General features: G+C 46.8%; 1 protein-coding gene across 1 annotated transcript in view; it reads right to left on the bottom strand.

The window, feature by feature from the left end:
* Window positions 1-13,729, bottom strand: part of FREM3 (FRAS1 related extracellular matrix 3) — a 110,220-nt gene that overhangs the window by 24,692 nt on the left and 71,799 nt on the right. Inside the window, exons 13-16 of the mRNA XM_089670499.1 lie at window positions 11,695-11,853; window positions 9,315-9,618; window positions 7,690-7,821; window positions 7,212-7,543 (exon numbers count right to left, since the gene is read on the bottom strand). Coding sequence (XP_089526625.1) covers window positions 7,212-7,543; window positions 7,690-7,821; window positions 9,315-9,618; window positions 11,695-11,853 — 927 coding nt within the window. The remainder of the gene's footprint in view (window positions 1-7,211; window positions 7,544-7,689; window positions 7,822-9,314; window positions 9,619-11,694; window positions 11,854-13,729) is intronic.

Genomic DNA, 13,729 nt, shown 5'->3' with positions numbered 1-13,729 from the left:
AGAATTGTTACTCAGGGACACAGAATTATTACTGAGGGACACAGAATTGTTACTCAGGGACAGACACAGAATTGTTACTGAGGGCCACAGAACTGTTACTTAGGGCCACAGAACTGTTACTTAGGGCCACAGAAACGTTACTCAGGGACACAGAATTGATACTCAGGGACACAGAATTGTTACTGAGGGACACAGAATTGTTACTGAGGGACACAGAATTGTTACTCAGGGACAGACACAGAATTGTTACTGAGGGCCACAGAACTGTTACTTAGGGCCACAGAACTGTTACTTAGGGCCACAGAAACGTTACTCAGGGACACAGAATTGTTACTCAGGGACACAGAATCGTTTAATTAAAGAGTATGTCAGACAACATGCAGAGGAGTGGCAGAGGAGGCAATGTTTTAGGAGCGAGCAGACGTGGCAGCAGAGGAAGGGGTCGAGGCAGCACTATTCGCAGCCAGAGGCTAGTGCTCCTGGTGTCATCCAGTACAGTGAGGAAGAGCTAACAGAGGGCAGTCAGGAACGGGGGGAGACATCCGCCTCTTCAGCAGCCAGGCGAAGAAGTAGTGACGAGGAGAGTGGCTCGGTAGCCGGTGTAGAGACAGGTCTGTCTCCTGACCCACACGCAGCCGAGGGGGCTAGTAGTGAGGCGGAGACCCTAATTGATGATGATGAGGCTGATCGCACTTGGCAGCCTCGTCGTCATCAGGCTATTGCTTCCGCATCATCAGGAGAAGAGGGTGGCAGCTTGGCAGCGAGCAAAACAGTTGGTGGGTTGTCTCCATCGCCACACTCTGCTCTGCCATGTGCCACTTTCAGGTCTCCTCACACACTGCTGGTGTGTTGAATTTTTTGACATAGGGTGCTGGCAGATTACGGGCCTCCCATAGCTGCTGCCAGGCCCCTAATCTGCCATGGGCCCCTATGCCGCCTCCTCATGCTGCTGCCAGGTCCACAGTCTCTCATGCCATGTGCCACTTTCAGGTCTCCTCACACTGCTGGTGTGTTGAATTTTTTGACATAGGGTGCTGGCAGATTACGGGCCTCCCATAGCTGCTGCCAGGCCCCTAATCTGCCATGGGCCCCTATACCGCCTCCTCATGCTGCTGCCAGGTCCATGCGAACGTAGTCACACAGGGGAGGAACTTCTCAGTGTAATGAACAGAGAAATCGACAGATGGCTGTCTCCGCGCAAACTGAAAATCGGAACCATGTTGACCGACAACGGAAAGAACATGGTGTCTGCTCTGCGTCAAGTAAGGTTGTGCCATGCGCCATGCATGGCTCACGTGTTCAATCTGGTTGTCAAGCGGTTCCTAAAATCTACCATCCCACTGCAAGACATCCTTAAAATGTCACGTAAACTTTGCATGCATTTCAGCCATTCCTACACCGCAAAGCACACCCTCCTTGAGCTGCAGCGGCAGAACGGAATTGCACAGCATCGCCTGATCTGCGACGTTGCAACAAGGTGGAATTCAACCCTACACATGTTAGACCGCCTTTACGAACAGCGAAAGGCCATCACCGATTTCCTGATGTTACAAGCGGATAAAGGTACTCCCCTGTGTAACTTCGATGTCAGCCATTGGCAGCTCATGCGTGACACCTGCCGCTTGCTCAGGCCCTTTGAGGAGGTCACGCTATTCGTGAGTCGGCAGGACTATGGGATGAACGACGTCATTCCTCTGTTGCACGTCCTGGAACAAATGCTGTTAACAATGGCTGGTCAGGCTGCGGTAGACGTGGCGCACAGATCTCAACGCCACATGACCCCTGTGGGGGCAGGACAGGAAGAAGAGGAGGAGGTAGAGGAGGACATTTGTGCTCAGGAATTATTGAGTGAAATGGGTGGTTTTTCCACTCAGCGGACAGGAGTGGAGGAGCAGGAGCATCTGGTAGAGGAGGAGGAGACAGAGGACCCAGACGCACCGTGGCAGTATGCTGTGGAGATGGAGGCAGGGAGTCCCTCGCATTCCTTGGCACAAATGGCCCATAGCATGCTCGGTTGCTTGCGTAGCGACAGCCGAATAATAACCATCAGACAGAGGGATGACTTTTGGCTGTCCACCTTGTTGGACCCTCGCTACCGTTCAAAAATGGTGGCCTTTTTCACACCTGCTGAGAGGGAGGCCAAAATAACGTACTATAAAAACCACCTATGTAGTCAGTTGGTCTCTGCCTTTCTGCGCCAACGTCCATCCTCAGACACTGTGGGCCCTGTGCGCTCGCGTTCCGCTGCCATGGCAGCAGGGGAGGGGTGGGGTGGTAGGAGCAGTGGCAGCTCCACCAGCAGCGGCTGCCTCAGTCTGCAGTCGATGATGAGTAGCTTTCTTCACCAGCGCAGTGAGGAAACTACTAACCAGCCGCAGCAGCAGCAGCATCAGGTGGACCTGGAGCAGGAGCTCAAACAACAGGCTTGGGCCTACTTGGACAGCACCCTGCCAACCGAGGTAGACAATCCCCTTGACTACTGGGCAACGAAACTTGACCTTTGGCCCCAACTAGCTGAATTTGCCCTTGAAAGGCTGTCATGCCCGGCCAGTAGCGTGGCATCGGAGCGCGTGTTTAGTGCGGCAGGAGGTATTGTAACTCCGCGGAGGACACGACTGTCCACCCAAAGTGTGGAGAGACTCACGTTTGTGAAAATGAATCAGGCGTGGATTAGTCTGGATTTCAAACCACCAGTTCCTGACACAACTGACTAAATCCGCCATGAATCATGCCCCAAACATGTGCCACTTTCAGGTCTCCTCACACTGCTGGTGTGTTGAATTTTTTGACATAGGGTGCTGGCAGATTACGGGCCTCCTATAGCTGCTGCCAGGCCCCTAATCTGCCATAGGCCCCTATATACCGCCTCCTCATGCTGCTGCCAGGTCCAGAGTCTCTCATGGGTCCCTGTACGGCCTCCCATTGCTGCTGTCTCCATCGCCACACTCTGCCATGTGCCACTTTCAGGTCTCCTCACACACTGCTGGTGTGTTGAATTTTTTGACATAGGGTGCTGGCAGATTACGGGCCTCCCATAGCTGCTGCCAGGCCCCTAATCTGCCATGGGCCCCTGTACCGCCTCCTCATGCTGCTGCCAGGTCCACAGTGTCTCATGCCATGTGCCACTTTCAGGTCTCCTCACACACTGCTGGTGTGTTGAATTTTTTGACATAGGGTGCTGGCAGATTACGGGCCTCCCATAGCTGCTGCCAGGCCCCTAATCTGCCATGGGCCCCTATATACCGCCTCCTCATGCTGCTGCCAAGTCCAGAGTCTCTCATGGGTCCCTGTACGGCCTCCCATTGCTGCTGTCTCCATCGCCACACTCTGCCATGTGCCACTTTCAGGTCTCCTCACACACTGCTGGTGTGTTGAATTTTTTGACATAGGGTGCTGGCAGATTACGGGCCTCCCATAGCTGCTGCCAGGCCCCTGATCTGCCATGGGCCCCTATACCGCCTCCTCATGCTGCTGCCAGGTCCACAGTCTCTCATGCCATGTGCCACTTTCAGGTCTCCTCACACTGCTGGTGTGTTGAATTTTTTGACATAGGGTGCTGGCAGATTACGGGCCTCCCATAGCTGCTGCCAGGCCCCTAATCTGCCATGGGCCCCTATATACCGCCTCCTCATGCTGCTGCCAAGTCCAGAGTCTCTCATGGGTCCCTGTACGGCCTCCCATTGCTGCTGTCTCCATCGCCACACTCTGCCATGTGCCACTTTCAGGTCTCCTCACACACTGCTGGTGTGTTGAATTTTTTGACATAGGGTGCTGGCAGATTACGGGCCTCCCATAGCTGCTGCCAGGCCCCTAATCTGCCATGGGCCCCTATACCGCCTCCTCATGCTGCTGCCAAGTCCAGAGTCTCTCATGGGTCCCTGTACGGCCTCCCATTGCTGCTGTCTCCATCGCCACACTCTGCCATGTGCCACTTTCAGGTCTCCTCACACACTGCTGGTGTGTTGAATTTTTTGACATAGGGTGCTGGCAGATTACGGGCCTCCCATAGCTGCTGCCAGGCCCCTAATCTGCCATGGGCCCCTGTACCGCCTCCTCATGCTGCTGCCAAGTCCAGAGTCTCTCATGGGTCCCTGTACGGCCTCCCATTGCTGCTGTCTCCATCGCCACACTCTGCCATGTGCCACTTTCAGGTCTCCTCACACACTGCTGGTGTGTTGAATTTTTTGACATAGGGTGCTGGCAGATTACGGGCCTCCCATAGCTGCTGCCAGGCCCCTAATCTGCCATGGGCCCCTATACCGCCTCCTCATGCTGCTGCCAAGTCCAGAGTCTGTCATGGGTCCCTGTACGGCCTCCCATTGCTGCTGTCTCCATCGCCACACTCTGCCATGTGCCACATTCAGGTCTCTTCACACTGCTGGTGTGTTGAATTTTTTGACATAGGGTGCTGGCAGATTACGGGCCTCCCATAGCTGCTGCCAGGCCCCTAATCTGCCATGGGCCCCTGTACCGCCTCCTCATGCTGCTGCCAGGTCCACAGTGTCTCATGCCATGTGCCACTTTCAGGTCTCCTCACACTGCTGGTGTGTTGAATTTTTTGACATAGGGTGCTGGCAGATTACGGGCCTCCTATAGCTGCTGCCAGGCCCCTAATCTGCCATGGGCCCCTATACCGCCTCCTCATGCTGCTGCCAGGTCCAGAGTCTCTCATGGGTCCCTGTACGGCCTCCCATTGCTGCTGTCTCCATCGCCACACTCTGCCATGTGCCACTTTCAGGTCTCCTCACACACTGCTGGTGTGTTGAATTTTTTGACATAGGGTGCTGGCAGATTACGGGCCTCCCATTGCTGCTGCCAGGCCCGTAATCTGCCATGGGCCCCCGTACCGACTCCTCATGCTGTGACGTTGCAACAAGGTGGAATTCAACCCTACATATGTTAGACCGCCTTTACGAACAGCAAAAGGCCATCACAGATTTCCTGATGTTAAAAGCGGATAAAGGTACTCCCTGTGTAACTTAGATGTCAGCCATTGGCAGCTCATGCGTGACACCTGCGCTTGCTCAGGCCCTTTGAGGAGGCCACGCTATTCGTGAGTCGGCAGGACTATGGGATGAACGACGTCATTCCTCTGTTGCACGTCCTGGAACAAATGCTGTTAATAATGGCTGGTCAGGGTGCGGTAGACGTGGCGCACAGATCTCAACGCCACATGACCCCTGTGGGGGCAGGACAGGAAGAAGAGGAGGAGGTAGAGGAGGACATTGGTGCTCAGGAATTATTGAGTGAAATGGGTGGTTTTTCCACTCAGCGGACAGGAGTGGAGGAGCAGGAGCATCTGGTAGAGGAGGAGGAAGAGGAGACAGAGGACCCAGACGCACCATGGCAGTATGCTGTGGAGATGGAGGCAGGGAGTCCCTCGCATTCCTTGGCACAAATGGCCCATAGCATGCTCGCTTGCTTGCGTACCGACAGCCGAATAATAACCATCAGACAGAGGGATGACTTTTGGCTGTCCACCTTGTTGGACCCTCGCTACCGTTCAAAAATGGTGGCCTTTTTCACACCTGCTGAGAGGGAGGCCAAAATAACGTACTATAAAAACCACCTATGTAGTCAGCTGGTCTCTGCCTGTCTGCGCCAACGTCCATCCTCAGACACTGTGGGCCCTGTGCGCTCGCGTTACGCTGCCATGGCAGCAGGGGAGGGGTGGGGTGGTAGGAGCAGTGGCAGCTCCACCAGCAGCAGCTGCCTCAGTCTGCAGTCGATGATGAGTAGCTTTCTTCACCAGCGCAGTGAGGAAACTAATAACCAGCCGCAGCAGCAGCAGCAGCAGCAGCATCAGGTGGACCTGGAGCAGGACCTCAAACAACAGGCTTAGGCCTACTTGGACAGCACCCTGCCAACCGAGGTAGACAATCCCCTTGACTACTGGGCAACGAAACTTGACCTTTGGCCCCAACTAGCTGAATTTGCCCTTGAAAGGCTGTCATGCCTGGCCAGTAGCGTGGCATCGGAGCGCGTGTTTAGTGCGGCAGGAGGTATTGCAACTCTGCGGAGGACACGACTGTCCACCCAAAGTGTGGAGAGACTCACGTTTGTGAAAATGAATCAGGCGTGGATTAGTCTGGATTTCAAACCACCAGTTCCTGACACAACTGACTAAATCCGCCATGAATCATGCCCCAAACATGTGCCACTTTCAGGTCTCCTCACACTGCTGGTGTGTTCCATTTTTTGTCATAGGGTGCTGGCAGATTACGGGCCTCCCATAGCTGCTGCCAGGCCCCTAATCTGCCATGGGCCCCTATACCGCCTCCTCATGCTGCTGCCAAGTCCAGAGTCTCTCATGGGTCCCTGTACGGCCTCCCATTGCTGCTGTCTCCATCGCCACACTCTGCCATGTGCCACTTTCAGGTCTCCTCACACACTGCTGGTGTGTTCCATTTTTTGTCATAGGGTGCTGACAGATTACGGGCCTCCCATTGCTGCTGCCAGGCCTGTAATCTGCCATGGGCCCCCGTACCGCCTGGTCACGCTGCTGCTGGGTCCACAGTGTGACATGGGTCCCTGTACCGCCTCCCATTGCTCCCACTCTGCCATGTGCCACTTTGAGGTCTCCTCACACTCCTGCTGGTTTCCATTTTGTCATAGGTTGCTGTATGGCCTCCCATTGCTGCTGCCTCCACCGCCACACTGTGGCTCCAAACACTGGTTTTGGCCCCGTGACTGGCCAAATGAGTGAAGTGTGCGGTGATTCTAAGATCGACGGCACTCATCTGCATGTCATACTGACTGACAGTATTATTTCTCTTCCCCAGCAGACTCCAAGGGCATTTAAATTAAAGGTACAGTGTTCTGCACTAATATTAAGTCTCTCTGAAGCCTAGAAACACCCTTTTTTAAGTTAAATTCACAGCGAATATATTCGACTCGAATCGAATATTGTCCACGAATTCGCCGAATCAGTCGAATCGAATTTTTGAATACTTCGCTCATCTCTATTTGTGATGTAATCATTCTTCAATAAAAAAAACTGTTTGGACTTAATCTGAAGATCCATGGTGTACAGGGAAATATCTACACTGTAATGGATTGAGAAGTCTCTTTATTATTATTTCGGGCTTGTAAGTGTTTTTATTCCATTATAGTAAATGAGTGCCTAAATACTTAATGAGGTCAGTGTGCTTTCTTTTGTTGTTTGTTCATGTCACTTTGGTTTCATTTGGTATATATATGTAAATACTCACCTGCCCGTCTGTTCCTATTGAGCCACTGCAGTCAGTCAGGAGCTCAGACATATCGTAGTAGCTGTTGAATTCCCACAGACAGGCCTCCAGGTTGAGATTACGGTAGAAACGCAATGTCTTAGATGACCTCAGACCTGCACTGTACTGGTAGGGGGATGTTTCACCTATCACTTCATCATTCTTGGCATCCTCTGTGATGAAACCATGCTTGGTTGGAATCTCATTGTAGTCCAAGAGGTTAGAACACTTGTGGTTGCCAACTCGAGTGCCATCTGGACTGAGAGTGAGTTCAAAGTTGGACATATGTCTGGTTGATATGACAGGCAGCATACCTGGAATGCAAAACCATGTTTATGTTAATAATATTCACTTTAATATGCAGTAGCATATGGCACTTAACTTATCCCCATACATGTATGCTGATTTTGCATCCACATTGAAATTTTTTTTTATTATCAGAGGTTGTGAGAATTCTTACCATCCATATGCGGCATGGTCACTGTCAGCTTTATCAGATTGGGATAGTCAGGGTCTTCTGGACCCGTATAGCGAATTTTTGCAGAAAAAGGCTCAGCACCGACTGTCCCCGGAACCCGTGGCTGACACAATCCTGAAAAAAATGCAATAATGTTGTATAAAATACTATAAATAGAACATTATACTATAAATAGATGTCCCCTCAAATAAAATATTTGAAGCCCATCTCCAGGCAAAAAAGAGCTTTCCCATGCAACAGGGAAACTGCACAGATTAACTGCTTGTTTTTGTCTAGGCGAGAGGAGATTTACTTATCTAATCCTCCGATCCTCTCCAGACAAGACCGGTCCGACACCCCCCCCCCCCTCTTCCTGCTCCGGCTCCAGCGGTCTTGAGTTGTGGACTGTTCCTGATGTCATCAAGCCCCGAGCCCATATACCAGGAACACTGCTGGACTATAGGGAAAAGCTGTTTTCCAGTGGAATGAAGGATCAGGTGACTTTAAGCTTTATCCTCACCCCTAGACAGAACAAGCAGCTGACCCGTGCAGTGCAGGCACAGTCCGACTGCATGGTGAAACTTTTTTTTTTGTCTGGAATTGGGCTTTAAGGCAATTTTAAACAACTTGAGCTATGCAATGTTTTGCTCTTTTATCATTATTTTTAATTGTTTTATCATGGCTGGAAATCAACAATTAAACAAAGCAACTTCTCTGTCACAATACTTTGAGCCATTGGCTCTGAAAAAACATGCAGCAAACAAAGTCAGAGTGACGCTAGAACATTTCATCTGCATAATCGTTTTGGAACAGCAAACAGGCATGGAGGAGCTCAGCTATGAGGAAAGATTAGAGGAACTGAATTTATTCTCTCTTGAGAAGAGGAGATTAAGGGGCGATATGATCAACATGTATAAATACATCAGTGGTTCATATAGTGAACTTGGTGTAGAGTTATTCACCCTGAGGTCATCACAGAAGGCAAGGGAGCACTCTTTACGTCTTGAAGAAAAGAATTTTAATATCCAAACACGGAAAGGTTTCTTCACAGTGAGAGCAGTGAAAATGTGGAATAGATTCCCTCAAGAGTTGGGTCTGGCCAACTCAGTGGATTGCTTTAAAAAAGGCCTGGATTCTTTCTTAGGTACACAGAATATAACTGATTACTAACATTTATAGGTAAAGTTGATCCATGGAATATCCGATTGTCTCTCGGGGGGATCAGGAAGGAGTTTTTTTCCCTGCAGAAGCAAATTGGATCGTGCTTTGCTGGTTTTTTTTTGCCTTCCTCTGGATCAACTGTGGGTATAGGATTATAACTTTTTTTTTTTTAATGGTTGAACTGGATGGACTTTTGTCTTTTTTCAGCCAGACGAACTATGTAACTATGTAACAATGAATCATCCCTATGAAATAACTAATTACTTATTCTGTTTAAACTGACTATCGGAGGATTTTTTTTTCTAAATAAGAGTAGAGTTACATTTTAATTGTCTACCACTTACAAATGAATGTTTTTGATTCCAAAAAGCAACACAGCAATTCATAGTTATCCAATATACCTAACGTGTGTATTGTATGCACCATGACATTATACAGCAGCATCTATGACAATGTGCAGAACTAACCTTCTTCTCTGCTGACAGAGACTATAGGGCTCATCAGCTCTAGGCCAGAATCCCCATTGGCGGTGACTGCTCTGGCTGCACACTGTACCCTGGAGCCAGCATGGAAATAGATGGAGTCTAATGTGATTGATTTTGTATCAGTGAAAAATGTATTGGAATCCACTTCTCGCATAGGACTGGTCACCCCATCACTGCCACTTGGAGCACTGACCAACCAGCGGTACTGAGTGAGTGTGTCATTAATATTCTCAGCAGTACAGATGGAACCGGTCTTGTCAAATTCTGAATACTTGGGATTACATGCCTGAAAAACACGTTTTAAATGAAAATAGTGTAAATAAACAAGTGTGAGGTTTAAACTGCAATGATCCATGCTCAAAGCATATAATTACAATGGCCATAATTCAAAATGTTTAATGCAGAATTTAATTAAAGTGTATTCCACAATATAAGAATTATGATGCCTATTGTTAAAAAGAATTCTGACAGTAAATAAAATTGTTTCCTTAAAGAGATTACATGACATTCATAAAATTAGAGTAGAAGGTGGAAATTGAAGTCAAAGTTCTCGTACACTATTACTGCAGACAGGTATTGGAGGCAATAGGCTCAATTCACAAAGCTAACACACCAAGATATTATTCGCTATAAAGATGAAAATTGGGAAGGAGAATGCACAAAGCAGGCTCAATGTCCACATGGTTTTACTGGTACTGCATCCTTTGTCATTTTATTAAGTAAGAGGGAAAAATTACAAAGTACACTTCCACTCCCCCAAATTTTTTTTTTGGGGGGAGTTGGGGTGTAGTTTGTAAATGTTCCCTTATTCTTAATAAGATGACAAATATGATAATTTGGGTATGGCAATCATGTAACCATAGTATACTTTGTTATACAGTGGGCTTATATGTCTTTTCAAGAAATTTTTGTTATATTATTGGGACCATAGGATGGAAAAGATTGACTTTTTTTTATGAATACCCCTTTATCTATGTATGTAGATTATTATAAGGTATATCTTTATTTCTTTTTCTACTCTTTTTTCTTAAAGGGGCATACCTCATCTGCTTCCTATAAATGTATACATCATATTAGGTGTGTTGTGGTTCCCCCATCATATAGTGGCTGTGGCTCTGACTCTTTGGCCTAGATTGTTTTGTGGTAATGCATTCATGACAGATAATATTGTCAATGTCATTATCCTGATATGTGTATAATTAAACGAATACATGTACCTGTCTATGGATGTACTGAACGAATATTGACTGTGTGCCTTTCTGATTTTATATTTTGCTTATAGATGATAGAACCCTGTAGTAGATCTTACTGAATAAGCAGGCATTGTCCCTGCGAAATGCGTTGGAGATATCTGCACGATCATGACCATTTGGGTTTATACCTATTAGCAAAATATTAACTATACCTACTGCAGTTTCATGTAACACTTGAACTCAGTGTAGAGTTATTCACATTGAGGTCATCACAGAGGACAAGGGGGCACTCTTTACGTATGGAGGAAAAGAAATTTAATCTCCAAACATGGAAAGGTTTCTTCACAGTGAGAGCTTTGAAAATGTGGAATAGACTCCCTGAGGAGTTTGTTCTGGCCAGCTCTGTGGATTGCTTTAAAAAAGGTCTGGATTCTTTCTTAGATACACAGAATATAACTGGATACTAAATTTATAAGTAAAGTTGATCCAGGGAATATCTTATTGCCTCTCGGGGGATCAGGAAGGATTTTTTTTCCCTGGAGGAGCAAATTGGATCATGGTTTGCTTGGTTTCTTTGCTTTCCTCTGGATCAACTGTGGGTATAGGATTATAACTTTTTTTTAATGGCTGGACTGGATGGACTTTTGTCTTATTTCAGCCAGATTAAGTATGTAGCTATGTAACTTACGTTGTTAGAATTTATATATATATATATATATATATATATATATATATATATTTTTTATGTTTTGCACAGTAAACATGTAATTTTTTTTTGCACAAGCTTGGTGTGGTACCTTAAAAGTCGTAGTAGATTGAATTAGTAGGGTCTTCTTGTTTTTTCAAGATATTATTCCTTGTTTTCAAAATAGTGATTTAAAAGTTATTTTTTAGCTGAGGTTTTTACAGGATAACCATACACTGATAGATTTTTTTTGTTCAGCCTGTAAACCCTGAACTGCGCATGCGCAGCTCAGTGCACATTGTAAAGAAGACTGCAAGCAGGCAAGTATGCTTTTTTGTATTGCATACGAGCTTGTTGCTTGTTGTGTGTTGCTTTGAAGCTTTGTGAATTGAGCATATACCTTTACATGTACTGTAAGTGCTATCTGATTTATGCTATATAATATTATTATTTATCATTGTTTAACGTAATATCTACTACTTACCGTCACACATACTACAGGGTAACCAGTTGGAGGCTGTGGACTTTCTTTAGATTTTGAAGTATCATCATATAACAAAAGTGAGACGACTTGGGGTACTGCTGGAAAGGTGACATCAGCAACGCTGTCCATTTCTTCAATGTACACAATAGCTTTGTTCATCTGAAAATATATGTTTTATGTTGACCATGACCATAGCAGTACTTAAAAATGACATTTCAATCACTACAACTTATCTGTAATGGCAGGACAAACTGCCACATACTGATGGCACCAATGAATGAGATACTTCCAGACAAGTATGTTACACTATTTACAAACAAATGTAAAAATTATAAAATGTTAGCATTAGAAAGTATGCCATATACTTTACATATTTTATATATAGATTATTTTTTGCTGTTTTGGTACTAGACACATTAATAAAAAATGACCAAAATGAGTAGAGTTAATAAGTTTTATATCTGTGGTCTAGGGAGCTGTTTTTACCATAATGGTACTCAAGGACCATGGCCTAGGACAGCAGAGGTACAGGGGCAGCACCAAACCATAAAGCCTACTTCCATGTTTAACCTCTTCGCACTGTCCAGACGCAAATATGCGGCCTCCCGGCGTCTGGGCCTAGACGCCAAGCGGCCGCACATTTGCGTTCTATTGAAAAAAAACATATTTGCTGAGAGCACGTGCCCTGCGTGCTCCCAGCACACATGTCCGGTATTCACGGAAAGGTCCCGATCTCCTCTTTTGATCGGGACCTTTCCCGATCATGTGACTCCTGTGACGGCGTGTCACGGCAGTCACATGACCCTAAACCCCGCTCCGCCTCCGGGCTTCTGAAACCCTTAAAGGGGCGGGGAGGGGCGCCTAGGGGTTAATGTCCCTTTAAATAGTTTGTTTGGGCCAGAACTATTTATTGCACTAACAGGTGCACTTGCTGGGTGTGCTGTACTGACTGTATATAGGCTCATCTACATACAATACATAAAATGGCCACTGCCCCAGTCTATAACTGTCCTTCACAGCAAGGAGCACATGGAAGGACGACGCATGTCAAACAACAAAAGAGAAAAATTCCCAGCTCACCTTGTCAACCAGCCAGCAAACAACCCGAATTAACCTGTCTAACAGTATGCGTTAAAAACAGGGGTTTAGTTAGCACACATTTGCAAATACATGCATAACCTACAGACCCTTGTCACGGCACCACAATATTCTGTAGTTCCTAACTCTACAAATTTTGAGAGCCCCCATAGTAGAGGCACATGTATTTAATGGATAGACCAAGGGCAGGTGGACCTGAGGGAGCCCACCCTCTTTAAAGATACAGGAGCACACCGGACACCCAGCATGTAGCGCAATGGCAGCTAAGGTGTCTAGTGCACATCACCAACAATTCAACAGTACAAAAAATGGCCACTGCCCCAGTCTATAACTGGCATTCACAGCAAGGAACACATGGAAGGGTGAAGCATGTCAAACAACAGAAGAGAAAAATTCCAAGCTCAACTTGCCATCTACATACAGTATACAGCTCTATGTTTAGGCAGTGGGACAACAACTTCTTGCCCTGCTCCCGGAACACAATTGAGTCAGGCTCAGACCTGCTCAGTCATTCAAAAAATGCTTTGTATTCTATGAATGAATACAAAGCTTCGTCTAAATCTAAAAGTAGAAAGGTTGCCGGTTGATGTCCCAGTCTCTGACTCAGCCAATCAGAGGAAGCTATGTATTCATTAATAGCTTACAAAGTTTCCCATGAATGGTTGAGCAGCGCTCAGCCTAACTAGATTTTGTTACGACAGTGGGACAGGACGTTGTGATCTAACTGTCAGGACATAGAGCTGCATACAGTATGTACAGTGCGACCAGCAAGCGCATCTGTTAGTGTATAAATAATTTTTATACAACTAATTTAAGAGACATTACAAGTGGAGTTAGGCTTTGACATTTAGAACTTTTTTACTATTTTCTTTCCCTCTCCTGACAACCTCTGGACATTCATGGCTAAATTCAGCCAAAGAACTGTAGGGGGAAGGAG

Source organism: Staurois parvus, unplaced genomic scaffold (genome assembly GCF_062004578.1).
Source record: "Staurois parvus isolate SC_StPar_1 unplaced genomic scaffold, SC_StPar_1.0 ptg000090l, whole genome shotgun sequence".
NCBI classification, from domain to species: Eukaryota; Metazoa; Chordata; class Amphibia; order Anura; family Ranidae; genus Staurois; species Staurois parvus.
This window is presented reverse-complemented; position numbering and strand designations above follow the sequence as displayed.